General features: G+C 35.5%; 1 protein-coding gene across 1 annotated transcript; it reads right to left on the bottom strand.

Moving 5' to 3' along the window:
• Positions 1 to 24761, bottom strand: LOC133836215 (45 kDa calcium-binding protein). Its single transcript, XM_062266582.1, is given in 5 exon segments — positions 1 to 474; positions 529 to 1213; positions 8646 to 9097; positions 9099 to 9767; positions 24607 to 24761. Coding segments are annotated over 4 exon segments (1311 nt in total). The 5' UTR covers positions 9198 to 9767; positions 24607 to 24761; the 3' UTR covers positions 1 to 399.
• Positions 24762 to 25212: the final 451 nt, after the last annotated feature.

The raw sequence follows: 25212 nt of genomic DNA, 5'->3' as shown, positions 1-25212 counted from the left end.
TATTATTGTGTAATTTTTTTGTTATTTTGTATTTTGTATAATTTGGAGTATTCGGTTTCCAATTGCTTTGCATTCTTAAGTAAAACTGTTAATTAAGATCACACATTAAATGAATTGCCTCTTGCACTTAATGGTTACGTAGTACAAAGTTCTAACAAAATTATACCTAAATATTATATTATTATTATTGTTATCCATTAGTAATGTGTGTGTATTTTATTTTTGTTATTATTAAACATTACGTGCAACAACTTACAAATTAATATCACTATAAATGCACAAAGATTATATAGTTTTTTCTTTTTACTGATAGATGTGAGCTGGGATGGTTCTAGATTGAACTGGGAGGGACGGTTGCAGATGATGTGAAGTGTGTAAAATCGGGATTGATTATTCTAATTAGAACTCAGTGTGAAAACTATTCGCCGTGTCGATCATCTTGGACTGCAAAAATATTTCCGCATTGTCAGTCATCTGTAAAGATTCTATTAGATATATTCTTTTATTTTTATTTTAAAGTAAACTCACCTCTTTGAGTGTCAACAATTCGTCCTTGTTCTCATCACACAAGCTGAACAAAGTGGCCGCCTCTTGGAGGGCATATCGTGGTGTCTTGGGATTCACATAGTTTAACAGTTCACCACGATCGGCTTTGCCATCGTGATTCTTATCGATGATGCGCTTGAATTCCTCGCGCCGCTCGACTAATGTTTTCGAGATTAACGACTTGCGCAGCAGATCCTCATCATCATCCACATTCAGATCGGAGAACTCCTCTAGGGTCAGCTGATCATCCCCATCCTGATCGAATTGACGCAACAAATCATCCACCAACTCCAACAGATTGGCAACACTCGATTCGGGATGCCTAAAGCTCAGATACTCATCGATGGTCAGCGTAAAGAGATCGGTTCTCGCCGCCTCAGACCAACGTGCCTTATCCCTCATCATATCCTCGCGTGCCTTGCGATTGAGTGAGGTGTGCCTGATCTCATCGTGCTCATCGATGTCGGCCTCTGTCATGCCATGCTCGCGCAGAAAGAATCGATGATACTCATCCCAAGTGATCAGTCCATCAGCTGGAGCAATATCCACACGTCGAAACTCTCGAGCATTGTTCATGATGGCGATGTCTATATGTTCCACAATCCGGCGATTTATGTACTGGCCCAGCTCCTGGATGGTTAGACGACCATCATGATTTCGATCAGCACTGCAAATAAATAACGACATAGGCCTCAAATTAATAATTACCAAAGTTAAATCTTCTGTTTGCATAAGATCTAAGTTGTGCCTGCAGATTTTAATTTAAATATTTAAACTTTTAATTTCAAACTAAACTTCAACAAACCAAACTATGCATAGAGCAGCCGTCAACTAAGCTTATGATTTTCTTAAGTTTTCCATGTGCATATAATTAAAATACCCTACACAAAAATGTATTTAGAAATGGGGTCGCAGGTATCACATTTGTTTTAGTTTCTTTTAATTAAGCGGATGATTCACTTAGAAAAGTTAGTGTAGAAGAATCTTTTGAAATTGCCTTCTAAAAATGATTGGTCTTAAAAATGTGAAAGATTTGATAACTGCATATAAAAAATAAATATTTAAATAAATTATTTTCCTAATTAAGACAACAAAATGCATTATAGATTATTTATCTCCAAATTATGCATTTAAATATTTTCGATTAATTGAGAGAATTTCCTAAGCATTACAAGCATAAATCCAAGTCAAGAAATTGTACTTTTTTTAAGTGCAGCTCTGACTTGAATTGCAATAAAGAAATACAAATTCTTATCGAAGTTGATAATTCGATTTTTGTCGTGGAAAGAAGAAATATCTTAATCGTTACTCATAAAATATCCTTGTCAAGAAATGTTACTTGTCTTCATTTCATCAAACTAATTCTTACAAACATAAATTTCTTAGTGAAAAGAACAAATATCTGATTTCCCATATTTCCCAGCAAAGAAATTATAATTTTCCTTATTGCAGCAAAGCAAAAATTTGTTTTTATAGTAAAACGAATTGCTTTTCTCTTTTCTTGAGGTAAGCTCATAAGTTTATTAAAACATCGCTGGCATAAGGGGAATTCCATATTAGAAACTCAGAGATCTGGCGATAAAGGATACGAAACCGATTTAAAGGTTCGCAGTTGTCGCCAAAGCATTAAACGGCAATTAACTGACCGAAAAATGTTGTGATAATTGCGTGTGATGAAATTAATAGCCATCATTTGTGGCTTTTGCATTTAAATTTCATTTTAATAATGTGGCAAAGGCCGCTTTTCTCTCGCTATATTCCTGTGTGTCTGTGTGTGTGTGTGTGCAGTGGCAATACGAAGCCCATTTGGGGGCAATTAAATTGTATCTGGAATTGCCATGGCAACATCGCGACACCGACTATTGTTATAAATTTTAATTGTGCGTTTCTCTGGCGAAGCGCAGCTATCATCACACGCGGCACATTAACGTCCTGTTGGGGGCATTCCAATTAGGACAGTTCTGCTGTTGCTGTTGCTGTTGCTGTGGCTGTTGCTGTTCCTGTTGCTGATGGTGCCTCTCTCCTGCTATGGTACATAGTATAACCCTTACGCTGCTGCCACCCATGCTTTTGGTTTCTACATTGATTTAGCACTGCGCAAAAGTGCCACACTTCCGCTTCCGCTGGCTCACCCAGTTGCATGCCACAAACTAACGCGAAACTTGCGCACACAACACGCAACGCATCGCAACGCAACGTAACGCAACGCAGAGCAAAAACTTCATTCGCACTCACAAGTTTCTCTAGAATGGAAAAGTTGCGAATAAGAAAGACTAAACAAGTCTTGCCACTATGAAAACTAGCAGCGGAAACTATATCATTAGTTGTGAGATGACTTTTGATACGTGTGCAAAGTTTTGGTCGAGAAGCTGATTAATTAATATCACCGAGAAGACAATACACCGCAGGGTCCATAAGCCAAATGAACTAAAGCTACCGCAATATGCATTCTCTTTTCACCTACAAAACTTTCTTCTTTCACTTCAGCTGCTTTTTGCGATCTTTGCCGAAAATGATTAACAAAGTGAGTACGAAGATGAAAAACTATTCTTCACGCCTTCACACTCTGCCTTCCATTCAAATATGCATTATTTGCTTCTCCTTGCTTAATATGCTACAGTGACTCAAAAGGAAAATGTACTCTCCATATTTCTTATGTATATTGTCTCTAAGTGCTCAAATAAAGCTGCTTTAAAAAGCTGCTTATCTATTCTCTTTTCCACAGCTTATTTAAAAGTCACTTAACATAAGATGTTTGGCTTTAGTATCGGATTACGAAAAAGCTGCAGCAATAGAAGTCAAATTAACGAAGACATTTTCGATGTCATAAATCAAAAGCGAAACAAGTTGAAGTTCATTATATTCAAAATATTCTAAGTGATATTCTCAAATTATTAAACTTATTACCCGCAATTTTGCTACAATTTGCTATTCACATCGATATTCAAAATTAAGTTTCCAATTCAATTTGTTCAATCCATAAGTTACTTAGGATATTTTCAATTTTCATTATCATCATCACAGACTTTGCCTTGGCATCGAGGCAAGACTGTCATGTTGAGAGCTCTGCTTGCATTTGATTTTATTGCATTGCTAAAAGGATATCAAGGACTATTTGCATGCACAACTTTGACACAAATGGCAAGCAGTCGTCGTCGTCTAAGACAAACCCAAGCAAGGATTCCATTTCACAAAATCTTCTTCGATGTCTCATAAAAGAAAACCAAGCAACAAAAAAAAAAAATAACAGAATATCCACAACTAGCAATTCGGAAAGGAAAAACCACAAGGCTTATGCAAAATGCACTTTTGTCTAGTAACGAAACCCGTCGTGCTCAGAAGTCTGAGGTCTCTTTGCCCCACAACTCTGTCGTCCTTTGGCAAACAAATAAAGGGAAAAAAATGCAAAAATGTGCAAAACGCAGACGACAAATGAAGAACTTTTCAGCCAAAAACTGTGCGTAGAAGATGTGAGAGTGCGCAAAAAAAAATCTTCTACACTTTACTCCTTCATTTTCGTTTTTTGTCGTTGGCTTATTTGTTTTTATATTTTTTATTCTGGCGAGGATTTGTTCGCTTGGGGAAGCTTTGAGGTCAGCGAAACTCAAACTCCAACTGCGACATGGCGAGACCGCAAAATGGAAGTGGAGTTTAATGCCAAAAAAAGAAGGAAATTTCGGGGAAAACAAACAAAAGTTTTGCGGAAGGAATCCAAGTTGAAATCGCTTTAGTTGCCAGTTTATTTATTCAAGTTCTAATGCCTCAACTATATGCTAATGAAACCACTGTGCCCACGCACACACACACACACACACACACACACACACTCAAAGGGAAATACCACACACATTCAGCCACATATTCCCCCAGCTGCCATTTGTTGATTATTTCTTTGGTTTGCTTCACCTACCTTGCCCTCCCTCTTCTGGCTTCTGGCACTTTTAATAGCTGACACCTGTTTGGGGCAATCTTATAGCTGTCATCTTTCGGGCCCAGCCCAGCTCTGCCCACCTGCTGAGACTTTCTACCTCATATTATTCAACTGTCCTTAGCAACACCTCGACGCTTTTCCTGCCACTAAGTCACTCGCATTGTACTCCGAATGACTGTAGTAAGTTTATGCTCCCCCCAGGGCAACTAACAGTTAAACACTTAGTTTAACATTAAGTTCTTAAGTTTATGCGAATTCTGCTAGAAAAGTCACCTTGTATGGTTTTGAGCGAATAATTTAAATGAGCTTAAATTAGTGTCAAGACGAAATTTGTTAATTATATGTGTGATTCTAAAATTTGTATATAAAAAATCGCTACCTAAATTCATTTTGAATTACAGTTTTAAATTTAATTTATTAAATTGAAATTTGTTTCCTTTTAAAGCGAAAATAAATAAATTGTATTTGTTATTTCAGATATAAAAAATGTAACTACTTTACTTTTGCTAGTTTACATTTTCAATACTTCTAATAAATTAAAAAAATTTCTTATGAAACGATAAATATAGTTATTATATTTTTTATTTAAAGTACTTAAATTACAGAACATGCTCTCAGGAATGACTGACGCACATATAAAATATGCTTTTTATATTAGTGTTTAAATGAATGTTAAATATATGTCTTGTTTTAAATGTATAAAAAAAGTCTACTTTAATTTAGTTTCATACTCAATTAAAAATTTCAACATTTCATAGATCTTAAGCAAAATAATTAAATCGAATTCATATTCTTATTTAAACAAAAATTAATTCAATTTATAATAAATTTCATATTCGCTGTAAAATTAAACAGAAATTTATAAATCATATTTGTTGTACTAAATATAAAAGAAATAATTCGGACTCTTAAAACTGACTTAAGAGTAATTAAAAGAGGGATTATTCTATTAATCATTCAATTAAATTTTTGTTGCTTAAAATTAAATTCATTAAATTCAAACTCACATTTACTAAGCTTCAATTATCAACATCTATGAAATGAATTTAAAATGTAATTTAGATGAAAATGAAATAATTATAATTGTTATTTTAAATATACAACACACCACCACTTTAATTCAATTTCAAGCTAATAAACTGGTCGACTTAAATTAAATTAATTCCTCGGCTTTAAAAGTTTTACCCAATCTAGAGTGTTTATTCAATTAGAAAGTCCCCCGAAAATTTGCTAATTTCTTTGTCTACCAACCCAAGCACTTGAACTTCCTGCAACTTAATCAAATGCGGAACTATTTCAACATTTCAAAGCATAAACGTTTAGAATACTTCAGCAGATTTCTGACGCGCAAATCTTAAGCTTTAATATGAATTCCTTAGATATGTGCAAATGTTTGTAATAGTACAATTTGAGAGCGTCTTGAGTTTATGGCAAGAGGGTCCTTTGTGTTTATTTGCTTGAATACACATAATTACCCCCAAGTGTGCAGCTGTAATCGTTATAGAAAGCACTTGTGTCGTCCATAGCAATTACTTTCCGACTAGTTGTACTTTCAGTATTTGGTGTGTTGCCTCTCCAATTGCGTAATTAGCTGACAAGTGTTGGCTCTTGTCGAGTGCTGGTCAATATAGGTAAAACCCATAAAGTGCAAAAGCATTTGAACTTCCGATGCAATCGAGCAATATAAATGCCTTAAATTCCTTGCGCACACTAAAACAAACTTGAAACTTGTGAAATCTGGCAAGTGATTTGCAAATTTACGGCTAAGTTCGTCGCAGACAGCAATCAAAATCAGCATCCAAATCGAAATCAAAATCGAAAATAAACTTTGCCTCAGATGTGGAGCAATCTTCACTGCAATGCAATTTCACATACAATTTCTTTTTCTCATTTTGGGCAGAAAACTTTTGGCATTTTCCACTTATAAATGGCAGGCTGGGGACACGACCAAAAGTAAGAATTTATTCCACACAAAAATATATTCTATATAGTAGAAGTGAAGACTGGGAAGAGAAATTGTAATTTTAATGTGTAGAGCACAAAACTAATCAACTTTGATATATTAAATTTCGAACTTTAACATTGTAAATATGCATTGATGTTGAAAATGGGTTGCAATCTATATTTGTATTGTATTTTATTTGCAGAGTTTTATTGTAAAATTGCCATCGACACATATGCATTTATGTTGGCCTTATCTATTCAATAAATATTAAAATAGTTTTGAAACTGATTCAAGTGGGAATGTCCTTGATGGGAGGCAACACAGGATGCGCATAAGTAAACAACGTTATTTACATGGCGTTTACCTAATCAAAATTAATGATAGTTCAATACTAATTCGAGCACAAAATGGAAACATGAAAATTAAATGAATTTAAAGGCCTGCAACGTTATATGTGTGTATGTTGTGTATGTTGTGTGCATGCATTTTGGTTGTGTTAATATTTGATTGAGGATTAAATATAAAACACAAATCGCACAGATGGCAAAGCCTTTGGCGAACCCACAGCGCTTGACAGCTGTTAGGGGAATTTCCATGTTGTTATTTCGAATTTTCCTTTTGGTGCTTTCAAAATAAAAATGTCATATACAATTTTACGGCATTTTTGGCATTTACTTATCGGGCAATTAAATTTAATTGATATCCATAAAGCCGATTGAAATTTTAATTGACCAACATAACGTGAAATAACCAAATATAATTCTTGGCAAAAAGCATCAAAACAGTAAAACAAATAAATTTATTTTAGTCTCACCCTCAGCCTCAGCCTCAGCCTCATACGCAATGCCGCCCGCCTGTCGTACAATTTGACAGAATTGTCAAGCTGCTTGCAGCTTTTGCTTCGAGCTTTGATACCTGTCAATGCCAGGTTTATTTTTAGATAAACATATTAATAAATTGACTAAAGGTCAAGTTGCACAAAATGCCATTATTGAAATTTCCCCAAGCCTATGCACAATTTGCTGTCAGTCTCTTTTATGTTTGCTTGCGTGTGTGTGCGTATGTGTGTGTATGCATGTGTGTGTCAGATTTGTTCAATTTAATTTGAAACAATTTTATGGCTTTAAGCTGGCTTTAGACAATTTTTGGACGAAATGTATCTTGGCTAACTGGGGATTATTTGGTATTAAAAATAAAGTTGCTCTACATCTCTTTGAAATGCAAAGGCAATTTATTGAACAAATTAGCAAACAATATTTTAAAAGTATTTATTGAAATTAAAATTGTTTTGCATTTTATATTTTCATAGAAGATATTTTACGAAGAATTTTGGAATACCAAAAACAAACTCTGAAGGCTTCTCAAAATGAAACTTTTTTAACAATGACAATGTCACATATATTTTAATAATTGCCAATCAAAATTCATATAGAAAATGACAGTTACAATTATCTAAAATATAATTTTAAATGCATTTATTAATATTAAGTAGCATAATTATCCATCGTTAGACTGTTAAACCGAAGGCTCGCATTACTCATGCGACTATTGGCACATTACTCATACGCCTTGTTGCAGAAATCGTAGACGCTGCTAAGAACCGTCATAAATTTTCACGGGTCAGTTACAGCAGATACATGATAAATGTGCTGCGCAAGGATTTCAAGCGTAAATCTTTAGCTGAGATTTTAAAGTTTTGCTCTTAAGCAAAACTGATAACGGAAAACCATTTTTGGGGCTGTCAACACGTTTTCGCTTTAATCAATAATTATGATGGGCATTCGGCGTGTGCCGGGCCCGGTAATCCGATTAGCCGACGGCCAATGGGAAGCAAATCAAAATCAGTCGAAATAACAAATTGGATTCGTGAGGTCCCAAAAGCACCTTTGCGAACATCGATCAAATGTACAACAAGAAGAAGACAACTCAATGGCTGCCATAAATTTCACAATTTGTCGTACACACAATTATGCTACGCACTGTGTTTGGCTTCTATGCTGTAACTCTCGCTTCTTCTCCATCTATCTTTCACTTCTCCCCCCCCCACTGAAGAGAGCAGCGTGAACAATGGCCGCAGGCAGCAATGAGCAGGGAGCAAGGAGCAGGCAGCAACAATGAAGCTGGCGCCAAACTAGCGCCAAATTATCAAGCGTACACCCAGCTAGCGGAAGCTAGGGTGACCAGACCTGCCATAGAGCAGGCCATAACTCAGCCGCAACTTACCGTTTGAAAGCTTTAGCAAGTATTTGCTTCTCGTTCACATTGCTGGTCGTTATTATAACTGTTTCGGGCTGTGGTCGTTGCTGTGACTTGGGTTTGCTGCCGCCGCCTCCGTCTTTTCCTCCATCTCTGCTGCCACCCACCTCATTAGCAGACATCGGTTGCACTTTTTGCCTCTGCTCCGTCTGCTTCGTCTGAGCATTGCCCAAATCCAAATTGTTCAGCTTCAGCTTTTGCCGTTGCTGTTGCTTTTGCTGTGGTTGCTCCAGTTCCTGCTGGTCGCGACTATTGGGCGTAGACTTGGCCAGCACTGGGGCCTGGTCAACTGTGCTCAGCTCCTGTTGTTGCTCCCCTTGCTGCTGCTGTTGTTGCTGCTGTTGTTGTTGTTGTTGTTGCTGCTGCTGCTGCTGCTGCAGCTTGTGGCTGGTGCTGTGCAATATGAGGCCAATGAAAAAACATATAAAACAAAATGGCGCACAGTGTCGAGCAGCGCAGCCAGCGGAAGCTTTTGCTCAGCTTGTTAACGAAAGTCATTTTGTGGCCGGCAGCGAGCATTGGATTTGGTATTGGGCCCTCGCACACCCCTCCTTGCACCTCCTCCTTCGACTTCGTCGTCGTCGTCTTCTCTGTCTCCTCTCTGATACAACTCACGTTGCGTGTAATTTGAAGAAATTTCTGTTGCCAGCCGTTTCCGTTCGCTTATCCTGTACTTTGACTCTTTCTCTTTCTCTCACTCTCTCGCTCTCCTCACGTCTCACATCTGATTCGCAAGCGATTTGTTGTAGCTGTTGTTGTTCTTCTTGTTGTTGTAATTGTACATTAATTGACTTTTATGTCTGTATATGGGCGAGCCTGTGTCTGTGAATGTGTGTGCAGTCAACGTCGCTTTTTGCTTCCCTCAACGCTGCCACGCCCATACGCCCACAAATTTCAGTTGTTACGAACTGTTGCCTCCTTCAGCTCTCCCCGCCTCTATTTCGCCGGCTGTTGCAATTGCTTGTTAACCTCTAATACCAATTTGATGCTCTCGCTCTCTTCCATGCCGCACACTCCATTTCCTGGCATTTGCTTTTAACGCAATTTTACATGATTGTTACACGCGTTTCCATTATGCATTCCGGCCAACTGCAATGGGGAACAGAGAAAATTTAAGGTGATGATTTTCGTTTTTTTGAATTTCAAGATAACAATATTTTTCCAGAGAATCGAACTTTGTTCTACTTGATTAAACACAAAGCAAACATTTTGTTATATCTTACTTTGCGATAAATAAATAAATAAATAAAATAATTTTATAAAAATTGAGTAAATTTATTCTTTTTTGTAAATTTATAATATTTTGAAGAGTGTAGAAAGTCGCGTCTAAGCTAACCGCAACATTGTTTACACGACAACTAACATGTTACGTCAGTTAAAAATTGTTAAAGTTATTTAAGAAACAATTGTGTATGGTGAAAATGGCTGTTACAGTTAGATCATCGTTATAATAGTATATACTACATATTTATTTTAAATTTTTTTCAATGTTAATTTGGTACTTGGTAACTTGGAGCATACTTGACTGTAGCATTCTTACTTGGAACATAATTTTAGTGAAATTCAAATATTGAATTAAATGTCAATCTGTCGGTAATGAGGTAAAATAAATTAATAGTAAATAACGCAACTATGCATATCAAATGGATTTTAGATAGTTTTCATTTATGGAACGTTTATAAAATCGTTATAAATCAGTTTAATGGCATACAATGTTGGCTCCGTTTATCCTCTTACTATTATCAGGTGACATTATGCCAGCAATCTCACATTGTTTACTAATATTAAATGTGAGATATTGGATATTGGATATTATTTAATAAAACTGTAAAGTTTCACAACATCACGTTTTACTCTACTTGGTACCTAATTCGCTAAAGTTTATTTAACTCATGTTAACTGCAATTTAAATACAATTTCTCTAGCCTTAATTATCTTTTAATTATTACCGTTTAGTTCTACTCGAAACTAAAAACCCATTTCAAAACCAAAACACTGAAATGAATTACATTTTATCATTTTCGAAAGCATTTAACATCCGAACGAGTTATGAGCAGTTAATTGCATATAGTCGATATTGTTGATTGCGACTTGAAAACGAATTGTAAACGAATCAGTTTTATTACATTTTTGCTAGACTAACAATGTCGGTTCCATTCATACTTTTAGTATTATTCGGAGGCTTTCAATCAGGCATATCGCAACGTTTTACAAACGTTAAGTGTGAGGTATATGATCCATCTTATTGTGCTTACGAGAAATGTGATCTCAATTTACTTGGACGCGGAATTGTGGCTTTGAATATTCATGCGAAACTCCTAAAAGGACCTTTTAATAATGCTAAGGTTTCTATATTACCGTACAATATAATAAAATTTCATTAAATTATTTTTAAAATATAGGTAAATCTGAGTTTATTACGAAAATTCAATGGATTTCGACCGTTTATGTTTAACACAACTTTAGATTTTTGCAAATTTATGCGAGATAAACAGAAATTATCATTCATTAAAATCATTCACGATGGTATCGCCCCATCATCTAATCTAAATCACACCTGTCCTTATGCAGTAAGCCAAACATGTTATAATATGAATGCAATTGTAATTTAATAAATTTTAATTTCAGCATGACATTATTGTTCGAGATTTGGTATTTAAAGAAGAGTTTTTCAAATTCCTACCGCTACCATCTGGCGAATACCAACTTCAAATAATGCCAGCGACCGACAACCATTGGAAAACGAAAATATCTGTCAACATTTTGCTTGTGCGAGATTTAATAGCATCCTAAAACATCCAAAGACTATTTTTAACATTTGGGAAATTTTTTTGGTACATGGCAATGAGCTAAGTAATCTGAATTACGCATAATCCATAGTCTATATATTCAAGTAATTTTATATCATTATATCATCAATGATATTTGATAATACATTCTGTATGCACTGAAATCTTCACATCAAATAAATATATATCTGGGTAAATGGTGACTAATTAGATACGTTTAATATTTTTAAAATATTCTGCTGGCAATTTACCTAATCTATTGTACATTTTTACATGATAAACTTAGCGAATTTAAACATATATTTGAAATATGTATTTTTAAATTTTCGGCCAGTCGACTTTGAAGTGTTGTGTTGGCCAAACTATGGGCACAGTATTTGTATTTTTAATGCTATTGGCTGGATAAATGGCTATCTCTATCTCACGTTTTACAAACATAGAGTGTGAAGTATTGGACTCATCTTTTGTACATTTTAAGCAATGCAATCTTATGGTGCTAGGACGTGGAAATGTTGGATTAAATATGCATGCTGCAGTACAGAAATCTCCTGTAGATGTCTAACTAATCGTATAGTTCCATATATTTCCAGATCAATCTCATTTTATTTAAAAAATTCAGTGGTTTCCGTTTTTAGAAAGGAGAAATGTTCAATTGTCATTCATTGCTCGATTCATTGCTCGAAAATTCCAATATGAATCATTTATGTCCCTATCATGTAAAAAATGTTATTTAATTATTGATGAATTGCAGCATAATTTGATTGTGAATAATTGGATGTTCAAGGACAAATTTTTCAAGTTCTTGCCATTTCCCAATGGCGAGTATAAGTTTCGGTTTAAAGTGTCTTCGAATTATACTGGTAGGATGTTTAAGTCGCGTTGTATGTTTTCGTTGAACGTACCACGGTGCCCCGGTCTGGTTCTCGACATATATGTATTTCAACAAGAAGATGCTTAGAAATTTGATATTGCCTTAAAATTATTATTATATTAGTAAAAAGGTGAAGGAAAGTTAATGTAAGCAGTATGAATAATTGCTTTTTATTAGTAAAACAAAAAGGCTAGAAACAGCTAATAACTTTAATAAAGAGCTCTTTATAATTAGATTTGGAATCTAGGCCCTGGATCAATGTTTCCTTTCCTTATAATTGCATTGCAGTAAATTAAAGCTGATGCTGCACAAACTCATTAGTTTATTAAGGAACTTTCATCTTTAGTTATCCATTAGAGCTTTCAATTACTTTTGTGGCCCTTAACCTACTAATTGGTCCCCAACTGTTTGCTCATTGTAATGCCGCAAGGCTCATCCATTAAGAGACCAAAAGGCGAATTAAAAAAGAGCATAAATTCCTTGTCTTGCCTCTGCCTGTCTTTACTTTTACTTGCGAGATTTGTTTTGCGAAATGACGGGGCCAAGGGACAGTCATTAAACAGGGCCACAATAATGACTGGCATTACGACGAGCACTAAAAATCAGTCGTAAAACGGATGAGATGAGATGCGTTGTTAATTTCGAAGGCTATAAGGCATAAAAAGCCTAACACAAAAATTTAGTTACTCTTGGCTGAAAATTCACTGCTTACTGATGTTACATAAATAATGAACTTTCGCTAAAGAGGTACTTTATCGTAAATACTAAAAATCTATCTTGCTTATTGTCTGGCTCGAGCTCAACCTTAAAGAGTGGTTGCGTATTTATTATGTATTAAATACTGACAACAAGTTGAATATTGAGCAGCTGAATCTTTGAGCATCTTAAAGTGTATGCCACCAAAATTTGTGATAATATTCTCTTATTATACTCGCTACTCATAGGCGTCTGAGATTTTGAATCGGTTAGAAGTGTAAATACACGGGTTATCTAACAGGTAAAATGAGGATCCATATTCCAGCCGGCTTAATAGGTTCATTGTTTTTGTTCTTTTTTTCGGGAAGCCATAAAGTACATTCTTCATCAGTACCAATTAACAAAGTATATAGATATACGAAATACAGCTTTAGGTCAGAATTTTAGTATTTTTGCGACATATTAATTTTGTATATCCGGTTTTGACTCATTGTAATCGAGATTGATTAATTAGAGTTTTAATATGATTTATATTAATTAAAATCAATCAATATAAACATTAGCGATTTCATCGCAGACTTTTCGCGATATTGTAGTAGTACTGCACTTATGTGAATTGTTTTTCGGAGCACAATAAATACACGTCTGCATGCGACGACGGTTACCATAAATTATTATTATATTAGTAAAAATGTGAAGGAAAGTTTGTAAGCAGTATGAATAATTGCTTTTTATTAGTAAAACAAAAAGGCTAGAGACACCTAATAACTTTAATAAAAAGCTCTTTATATTTAGATTTGGAATCTAGGCCCTGGATCAATGAATCCTTTCCTCATAATTGCATTGCAGTAAATTAAAGCTGATGCTGCACAAACTCATTAGTTCTTAGAGCTTTCAATTACTTTTGTGGCCCTTAACCTACTAATTGGTCCCCAACTGTTTGCTCATTGTAATGCCGCAAGGCTCATCCATTAAGAGACCAAAAGGCGAATTAAAAAGAGCATAAATTCCTTGTCTTGCCTCTGCCTGTCTTTACTTTTACTTGCAAGATTTGTTTTGCGAAATGACGGGGCCAAGGGACAGTCATTAAACAGGGCCACAATAATGACTGGCATTACGACGAGCACTAAAATCAGTCGTAAAACTCGAAGGCTATAAGGCTTAGTTACTCTTGGGCAAAAATACTGATGCTACATAAATAATGAACTTTCGCTAAAGAGGTACTTTATCGTAAATACTAAAAAAATACCTATCTTGTGCGTATTTATTATGTATTAAATACTGACAACAAGTTGAATATTGAGCAGCTGAATCTTTGAGAATCTTAAAGTGCTATCAAAATTTGTGATAATATTATACTCGCTACTCATAGAGTAGAAGTGTAAATACTTATTTAACTTGTTTTTATGCCATACTTCAAAATTTGCAGCGCATCCTTTCGATGCTACAAATCTAAATAATGCTTTTGACAGCTAGAGCTCTGCTTCTTAGTACCTAACAAGAATGAGGCTGCCTTATTGTCAATATGTCAACAAAATTTCATTTGAATATTATAATAAACTCCACAAACTGCAGCTGCGACAGCGAGTTTTACAGCCAAGTTTATTCGACTGTGTCGATGAAATCATTTAAATGCATAATAAGCAGTGAATTCTAGGACAATATTTGCCAATCAATTGTTACAGCTTTCGCACTCGCAAGAGTAAGAATTCATTCACAGTTCAACTTATGCAATATTTACACTCGACCAAAACACGCAATGCATTCATTCACTTTCGATTTCATTAGCCTCTCCATCCACTTCAGCCGCCACTCGCCACTCGCCACTGGCAATCAACGTGTATTGACTCAGTTTTCAGTTGACTAACTGACTCAATATATGTTTTTTGATTGTGTTGCTTTACTATGTAGTATTTACAGTTATTGTGCTCAAAAATGTTGCTGTTGCTGTTGTGTTGTTGTCTCGCTCTTTTAGCGCCTTTGTTGCGCGCCGTTTACTTTTGTTTTCGTTTCGCCTCGGTTCGGTTCGTTTGTCGTTTCGTCTGTCGCTGTCGCTGTGGCTTGTTGTTGTTGTTGTTGTTGTTGTCTTTTATGGCTTTAAGCAAACCAGTTGAACATCTTTTTCAGTCATCTTTACTCTGTGCATGCATATGTATTTGTATGCTTGTGTGTTTTTACGAGTATGCTGAAAAGCTCTCACACTCCAAGATGGTCAAAAGCTCTCACTCTCCCAGCCAAAAGACTATGTCGCAGCTGTTTACTGTTTGCCATTTGTTGCTGTCTCGCTACTGTTTCTATTACGTGTATTTTTTTGTTTTCATCTTTTTTATGAACTGTTCATGTTGCTTTTGTTTTACTGTGTGAACTTTCGCTGCTTATTAGTTGCCAAGTGTTGTAATGAAACAGCTAACAGATGACAGGCAGGCAAATGAAAAAAACAAAAATAAAAATGCAGAAAAAGTTGGCAATAAATTTTTAATATCATTTATGTGCAGTTGAGAACGTTAAAGCCCTCAAAGTACGCAGCAGCACGAAGTATAAAAAGATTCTTAATGAATTTACTTCATATCGCAAAAATCTAATCCAATTAGCAAGTTTATAAGCCCGTCGCCCCCTCCGGGAACGAGCAAAGTGGATTTTCTGTCTGCTCGAGTTGCTGCTCATTAAAAGTGTCCCTGACAAAATGTTACACTGATTCATTTCGCGCAGCTCCCATCCCCGTTCCCCCTTCCGCCTACCCCCTAAATCGCCCTTCACACTTGCCACCCCACAGTTTGCTGTCCAGATAGTGTCAATTTCAATAAAAATTGATGATGAAGCAAAGTGCATGAAGCAAAAAATGCGTTAAACTTTATTGCACAACTTTGTAACGAGAACGGCAAGAAAGTGTGTGAGGAGGGGCAGAGGAGGAACTGAAGGGAAATGTGATGAGGAACGCCTGCAGCAACATCGATAAGCGCGCAGCTTGGCCAACTTTAAAGATTTGATTTGCAAAGCTCTCGTCGTTTGCGTCGTCGTCGTCATCGTCGTCTATGTATCTTTATGCGGCTGGACATGAATGGATAAAGTTACTATTACATAGTAGAATCCTGCTCTTCGGCTCTTTGGCAAATGGATGACTGGATGAATGGCTGCCATGGCGTTGATGATGAAATGAAATGTTTGCTTTCCTCTTGATAGATCTCCCACATTCTCACAACCCTTGCTCACACTCGAAGCCAGCCACTAAGCAAAGAGCAATCGAGAATAACGGCAAGATGCTCTTTTTTATTATTGTAGAAAACTTCAATCCCTATGTAAATCACTTCAAACAAAAACGAAAGCTCTTGTAGCTAATAAATGCTCAGCTGCACAAGCAGAGCTAGTTGAATGCAAAAGCGCATAAGTACTATGAGTATGTGAAGTGCCACAGTGCGTATGATTTTTCTAGGTGGAGTATTAAGTATACGCACGCACAGAACGAGCCAATGATTAACGCTTACAAAGCAAAAGCAAACAAGGGAATAATTTCATTACACATACAACAACATTTGTAGTGTCAAAAGTTAATGCAAAAATGAAGTAAGCTATGATTATGCGTTTTTCACAAATAAAATAACAAAGATAAAAATTATTTCGCTGTTCAATAATGCAACAAAAGGTTTGCGATATTTCAATGCTCATTTCGTTTATTAATTTTTTAATTACTGCACATTTTCAATTATGTAATTGGTTTGTACATTTTTGTATATAAATTATTTTAGAACTTATTACTTAAATAAATAATAAATATTAAACTTTTCGAAATGTGTTTTATAATAAACATTATTTTGGATAGAAATTTCCTTTTCTTTTGTGTCTTTTTTTTTAAATACTTTTCGCAATTTTCTCTTGCATTATTTATTACTTTAATTACCCAATGAACACATAAAAAAGATAAGGCAATAAAAGAGAAAATTGCTGAAAATTCAAAAGAAAAATTTGTATTTTGCGCCATGACAGGATAAAAACAATTTCATGTTTACGCCCAACTGCTTGATTATGACAGACAGATGAGAATAAGAGGGAATGTGCGAATGTGTAAGGAAGAGGCAGATGATGGACATACATTGCTGATAATTTTAATTAAACTTTTTTAATTGACTTGAAGGGTCTAAAAATGCCGGAAAACCCAAATATCAATTAAACATAATTTCCCTTTTCTGTTCCAAATTTGGATTCCCGACAGTTTGGTATGCCGAAGGATTGGCTGGAATTTAATATTCCAGGCAGAAATTCTCAATCAAATTCCATATTACTATTATGTCGGTTATGTTTTAAATTGAATTTTTCCCATAAACGAATTCCTGGCTTGATGCTCGAATAGTATGTGTGCGTATTCGATTATTTCTCCTTTTTTGCTCTACGAATTTGCCTTAATCGCTTTGCCTGTTTCATTCGACTTTTGAGCTGACCACTGGACCAACTCTATGGGAGGCCATGAGCCTGATGTGTGCAAACTGCACTCAATCAGTTCAGCTCAAAGCAAACAAGCTACAGCATGACCAGCAACAACAACAGCAATAACAACAGGGGCAATAACGGTATACCTCTCGCTCTCACTCTCACTCTCGCTCTCTTTATAAATAGAGCAAATGCTGAGAATGAGATGCAACCAAAAAATGCTGGCAAATAAGTTGATTTGTTTGTTGTTTGTGCATATAGAATGAAAATGCTGAAAAAGCGCAATGCAAATACCACGCTGATGATGAGTGAATGAAATAGAGAGAGATAGAGAGAGAGAGAGAGAGAGAGAATGCGAGTGAGTGATAGAGATAGAGACGTAATAGACTGAAGAATGCAGCAGGCAGTCAACAGTGCTGCCTAGAATCAACAGCGTAAGGGCATTTAAAAAAAAAACAACGCTTGTTTGTCTAACGGCGCTCACATGACGTATACGCAACGTGCAACATATCAGAAGCTACAGCACAATTACCATGCAAGCAGCAGCAGCAGCAGCAGGTGGCATGTGGCAGGCAGCATTGCAGCGAGGGTATGAGAATGACAAGCTCACACACAAACACACGCTGCCACACAGCCATGGCCAAGTTGTACGCATGCTGCGGATAGGACCACACGAGTTGGTCCTTAAAATAGAAGCATGGCAAATGCACAACAAAACTTTGCGTGCACTTCAAGTATACAAACACCTACACACACGCATTCACCTACACCCACGCACATTCGCGTGCATATAAACAAAGGATGGAGATCACTAGACGGCTGAACTATATTTAAATACCCTGTAAAACAGTGTGGATAAAAAAAGCTATAAAATATTAAGTATACGAACATCAATTTGCAATAATTTAGAGGGCAGCAAAATAAAAAAAATATTTCGACTATAACTTTAAACTAAAAATTCTAAGTAAATATTCTGATTAGTTTTTGTATTGTAAACAAAAGTTAAAGAATATTAAGTATACGTCTAAAAATTTGAAGAATCGTGAAATAAATTAGAAATACACAAAGTTGGACTTATTTATATTTTAATATTAATTTTATTTTGAACTTCTAACTTTTTTTAGTGTATTTATGTTACGATTTTAGAGAAAGTTATATACAATATAAAAAAAAACATTATTTTTTTAACATCTTTTTTCTTTCTTTTATTTTAAGTTAGAGCACTCGTAATTATATTGTAAGTTGTGCTATCAAATTCGAAAATATTAAAATTTGAATATTGAGGAGTTTTTTGACCTACGCTATACAGCTCTGGAGGACTACTAGCAATTCAAATGTTGAGATACTTTAGCGTTACCAATCAAAAACTTTGCGACAAATTGTTAATGCACCATTTTACGTATCTAATGCAAATATTCACAAAGATCATCCATAAAAGAAAATATAAATAAATTTAGTAAGAATACATCGATAGATTCCACAACACTCCCCGATAGATAAATCTAACCAACTGAAAAGATGTTATATATAAAAGCAGTACTCCTTGGAAAACTTCCAATTCTGTTAATTTAATATTAACTATACAATATACTTATTGTTTAAAAAGACAGATTTAAGTAGAAGGAAAGAGAAAATCAACACGAAAACGACAAAAAATGTCAAGTTAGATTTCATTTTTATTTTCATCCGCCAAACAACAATCTTCCCCCTCTGTTGCAAGTGTCGCAAAGGGTATTCAAACTTTGAAACCTCACGCAAATTAGAACCCTTCGCTACATCAACTAATGACACCCCCGAACAACAATGTGCATGGCCACCCTACACTTCACCACACGCCATGACCACCCCACACATCATACCCCTCTGTGCGGAGCTCAAGTGCTGGGTATTAATACACACCAGCTGAGGTGCCATGGAAATGCAGCTGAGTGCAAGCAATGCTGCAGGTTAGACATTTGCACTTGTCACCCCGCTTTATTGTAGTTGCTGTTGCCGTTGACGCCACCGCTGTTGCTGCTGCTGTTGCTGCTGCTGTTGCTGCTGCTGTTGCTGCTGCTGTTGCTGCTGCTGTTGCTGCTGTTGCTGCTGCTGTTGCCTGTCATGGCAACGTGGCAGCCCCTTCTGGTTGTAGTGCTGCCATTTTTTATATCATTTACACGTTGAATATTGTGTACGTTGTGCAGTCGACACATTTCACACTGGAGCTGCACGAGGGGGAAAAACTGCGAGTGAAAGAATAAAAAAGGGTAGCGAATGTGAGGCATGTTGATGGCAACGTTTAGGGGCAACTATTTGCACGTTGCACGACCACAAAATGAAAATGAACATAAAAATAAAAATAAAATTACTAGAAATTGAAATGTAAGCACTACGGTATTAATATTGATTCACCTTAGAGACTTTTCTTAGGGGAGAGTTTCAAATCTACAGCTTAAAATTCAACATGCAGTTTATCTGCAAGACTACAAAAATAGATTTACAGATTTAGCACCAAGAATATAATTTAATGTGCTCTTCAAAGTGAAACTGAGATGTGCGAGGAATCCATTCCCGGTTTTATTGATTACATATTAAATATTTACCATTTGATTTATTTATGGAATAAACACTCTACACAATTTCCTTCATATAGTAGTTTGCAGTCGAATTCTGACATTGATGTATTGCAGCAGCTAAAGTTGCAGCCCCCAAAATCTAACATCTTAACAGGCCCAAAGCAAGTTGTAGTCTCGACTTTCCCTACACACAAATCAATCATTCTGACACTTTAGCGAAATGTAATACAAATTTGAGGCGGAGTGAATTAAAAATTCAGCAATAATAGTTGGAAAATTTGATCGTTATTTCTGTAGGATTTAAATGCATAAATAAACAACAAAAATGTATTTATTTATATAGTGTATCATAGCTTAATTTTCTTTTTATTAAGCTGCCGTTTTATTATCTTGATGCCTGTTCATTGTCAATATAATAACAGGTAAACAAATTGCCATCTAAAAATATAAATAATGAAATTTTTCCATTAACATATATATGAATTATCGTGCCAAATGAACGTTGAACAATTGCGGCATATGCGGCGTATGCGCAACATGCTGGTCAAATGATTGTACAATTAGGCGTATGATTAATATTGATCGAAATGTTTTTGTGGCCAACATCAACTGGCAATTAGAAATGCATTTGCATCTACCCCTAAACATAAAACCTTTCATTCATGTTGCACGTTGCACGTTGCAATTATAATTTAACCCGCAGCAGCTGCTTTCCACTCTGCTCTTATCCTCTCCCCTTGCTAGGCTGCAACCATTGCAAACATATTGTACAACATGCCGCAGTTTACACTATGATTATGTTACTTGCCCAAATGTTGATTGCGATTGCACAAAAGACTAAAAAAATGCACATGATTGGTTAAAACTTCCCTCTCCCTCTCTCTCTCTCTCTCTATCTATCTCTCTCTCTCTCTCTCTGTCTGTTTTAGGCTTTCTTTGCCCCATCTCGTTCTCTGTCTCTCTCCGTCTCTCTCGATGTGCCTCTCGGTGGCAATCATGGCAATTGAATGCATGATTTAGAGCCCAGCAAAATGCCGAACATGAAACTCAATACGGAACTGCAACTAGAGCTGGCTTCGTGTCGTGTTTCTTTGACCAGACACAGAAGCCAAGGTATTGAGTTTTATAATCAAATATTGGCATTAGAAAAGTTAACATATTTCCAAATAAACTACAATTTTAAATTGAAGTTTTTTTAATTAAACAAAACAATTTTATTTGCCATTTAATTTATGTTTAAATGTCAGATTAGAAATTCCAAAAAAAATTTTTGTTTCTACCAATTTCAATTCAATTTCAATTTCGGTATGTTCTGTATAGTTATTTGGCATTTTTTAAGAATAACACTAAATTTTGTTGCTTTTATTGAAACAGTACTCTCAACTGTAGTTTACTTTCGTGGTATTATATAATTTAAATGACAATTTTCCAATTAAAAAAATTAATATCTTGAAATGAAACCTTCACAAAATATATAAACCAATTTAATTTGTTCTATAATTTACATTTAAATGGCAAATATGAAATTCGAGTTTTAAAGATTTCAATAAACAAATTTACTTCATTTAAAAAAGACTTTTAATAAACACAAATTAAATAAATTAAAAATTTAAATCAATACCAATATTAACCCAGTTTTATTTGTTATGCAATTCATGCGTTGTTTATGTTTAAATTACAAGTATTAAAGTGCAACTTGATTTTCGCTTTATAGGTCGACAGGTTGTTTGGTACAATTTAATTTTTTTTAATATATATGCGTCATACTTTTGTAAATTTTATGTTTTTCTATTTTGTAAATAAGTATTTTCGTATCTTAAAACAATTGGTTGCATATTGTGTACACCTGACACGCGTCCATCACCAGAACTGAAACTGAAACTGAAACAGAGACTTAAAAACTTAAACCTGATCACGATTGTCGTTTTGCCAGTTTTTGTTTATTCGCAACGGCATAAAAAGTGAAAGTGCACACTTGGGGCGAGCATACAATATAGTATGAGTGTGTGTGCTTGTTTATGCATGTATATGTCTGTTTGTGTGTGTGTGTGTGTGTGTGTGTGTGGACCGGCATTTAAACGTAACAGATACTTGAGCTCTGACAGACACACCATGGAAATGTCAGGCCGACTGTGGGGCAAGTCAAGCCTCGTGTTGTGCATGGAACAACATTGCCAGACCTTCATGAATGAATGACTGTAACTACAACAGCACACACATACACAAACGCACACACATATGTGTGTACACAGATGTGTGTGTTTTGTGTCTAACAATGGAGCATGCAGCAGTGCAACAAAATGCATGAATAAGCAACAACTCAATTTGAATAAAGCAACAGCAGCGACGCCTGCAGAAGTCAGCCGGGTATTTTATGAGGCATTTGTAGAACTTTTGGCAAAACATAACCCGACATACAATACACTCTTACAATTCTCTCTCTCTCTCTCTCTCTCTCACTCTCACTCGCACTGATTCATAAATAACTATAAATCTACGAATAAACAAATACGTGAGTGTTTCGAGTGTTTTTCCAAGCAGAAACAAATGATTCTACATAACAAAACAATACTGTATCCATTGCTCCCTAGAGCAACAATAAATAATCAAAACTGCATAGTGGCCTCGAGCGTGTTCGACTTTGAGACACCCTGTCAACGAATGAGCAAATTCAATGAACTAAAACACATTTTAGACATTTGAGACTTGAGGCAACATTTTCATTTCGAATTCCATTATTTTCAAAATAGAAATAAATAGTAAACCAGATAAACTGTTTTTTTTTTTTTGTCATTTTAAGTTACAGGGTATTTCAATCAAAATATTAAATCTTGTGTACTGCTTGACCACGTTATTTCATTGGCTCGCGGCTCAAGCTTCAATTTAAGTGCAAAGCATATTCAAAGTTCACAATATAAAGGAAAAAAAGAAAACAAAGCCATTTTTATTAATTTCTTATTATATTTACTTTACTCACAATAAACAAGAAATGTAATCTAAATTCGATTATGCTTCTGTTCGTCTAGTCTGAATTTATTATGTAATGCGTCTAGGCTTTTTTTGTAATATCGCGTACCCCCGAATCACAAATACGAACTGAAGTTGCCGTCATTTAATTATCGTCAACGTCATCGCGAATACAATGAATGAATACAATTGAATGCGTCATTGCGAGTAAAAGGACGATAAAGGGAGTGCTCGACTTAATCGTTGCCTATCTTTGGGGTAAACGAACTTTGTGCACTAAAAGCACGCAAACTAGAATCACTTTATTTTCAAAGTACATAATTAAAAGTTCTAAAAAGTTCTAATTTATTAGGTATGTATCTCTACTTTATTTTATTTCAACATTACTAAATTTTTTATTTTAAATATTATATATAAATAATAAAAATAATAATACACTAATATATCAAACTCGAACGCATCTTGAACAATATATCGGACGTATTTAATAAAATTGCTGACAATATTGTATCTTTTAATATAAGTTAAAAGTTAACACATATAATGGATTGTTCATTTTAAATAGTAAATTTTATTAGAAAGGTATTGAGGGTATTAAATTTTCGATGGGCCGAAAATTAATTTTCTTTTCAATTTTATTGCTTTTGTTATTAACTTATGAAATGGATTTTCGCGATGATTCGAGTATTTGCAGAACAAACAAATGCAAATGAAAGAGCGAAAGCACTTAGAGCAGAGCTTGGCTGAGAGATCGGGGGCAATATAATATAGCTCACATACAAACGTACATTTATTTATACATACATACATATATTTAGCCGTAAAAACTGGCTAGTTTAAAACAAACTAAATATTGGCAGACACAAAGGAAATTCACAGACTCACACACAGTATTAGTTGGTTGATTCGTCGAAAGGGTGGCGGGTCAGTGGGAGGGGGAATGGCGACTGGATTGCAACAGAAATGACAAACGTACTTTTGATAGACTTGTTGACGACAAGCTCTGGCACTTGGCAGCTGTCAGTTACAGCCAAAGAGGACGACGTCTGGCGTTTGTATTAGTGTGTGTGTGTGTGTGTGTGTGTGTGTGTGTGTAAGTGACTGGTAGTGTGTGCGTGTTGGCGCCTGCTTGTTAGCATGACTATGTGCGCATTAGTGTGAGAGTGTACGTGTCTCCGTGTGTGTGTGTAGTTCATGTGCGAGCAACGGACCAAGGCACGGACACAATTTCGTTACAATTTTTGTTGCGTATTTTTGGTGTGTGCTTTTTTGTTGTTGTGTGTGGAGCATTAATATATAATGGCGAAAATCAATACACATGATTTCTGGCCAATTGCCGCAAACATTTCATGCACAATAATCGTATATTTTGTGGTTCAATCTTGGTAATTGCAATTACATGTTTGTTGCAATTAATTTGTTATGTTTATTATGGCCCAATGCGCGCATTTTGTGGCCAACACAGAAAAACAACAACAACAACATTATTAACACCCATGCACACACACACAAATAAGAATGAATTACCACAGCAACGGCAACAACAACTACAACACAATATATTTACTAGCACAGTAAAAAGAATAACAGCAACAACAACATTGTTACTGTCTGCATATTGCACTCACTTTATTTTGGTTTGTTTTGCTTTTTTACGCGCGCGTTGAACGGGGAAAACGATGACGAAATTTTAACGTGTTTTTTGCTTCATTCACTTGCCCGACTCACAGCGCGACCGTCGACAACACGTCTTACATGCAGCTGCGACGTTGACGTACTAACTGCTCTGCGATTTGGCCACAGTGTTTTGGCCAATTCAAGCCGAAGTTGAGGCAAGCCGAAATGGGCCGAATGACGGCATTCAAAACGAGACATCAACCGTGCCTAATAAGTGTAAGAGAAAAAGAGAGAGGCAATATGAATTGCTAGTTGCTTAAGCTTAGCAAAACTTGTTTTCTATTGTTGCAAACGAATATTTCAATATATTCCCATGGCTGAGCTAATAACTGATTACAAATAAACACTACTACAGCTAAGCTACCAAAATGAAATCCCTAAGCTTAATCGTTTAATTGAAAACGTATTTACTCATCAAAGGCAACATTCAAAATTTATTAGATTTGAAAACGTGAGTGTACAGTTTAGCTTTTGAGAGCTGTAGATGCTCAAACTGAAACGATAGCATGACGATAGCTGCTAGTATTTTTTGGTATTTTTACCTTTAAGCTTAAAAA

The sequence above is a fragment of the Drosophila sulfurigaster genome, chromosome 2R (genome assembly GCF_023558435.1).
Source record: "Drosophila sulfurigaster albostrigata strain 15112-1811.04 chromosome 2R, ASM2355843v2, whole genome shotgun sequence".
NCBI classification, from domain to species: domain Eukaryota; kingdom Metazoa; phylum Arthropoda; class Insecta; order Diptera; family Drosophilidae; genus Drosophila; species Drosophila sulfurigaster.
The sequence above is the reverse complement of the archived record's forward strand: the minus strand, read 5'-3'. Positions and strand labels throughout refer to the sequence as shown.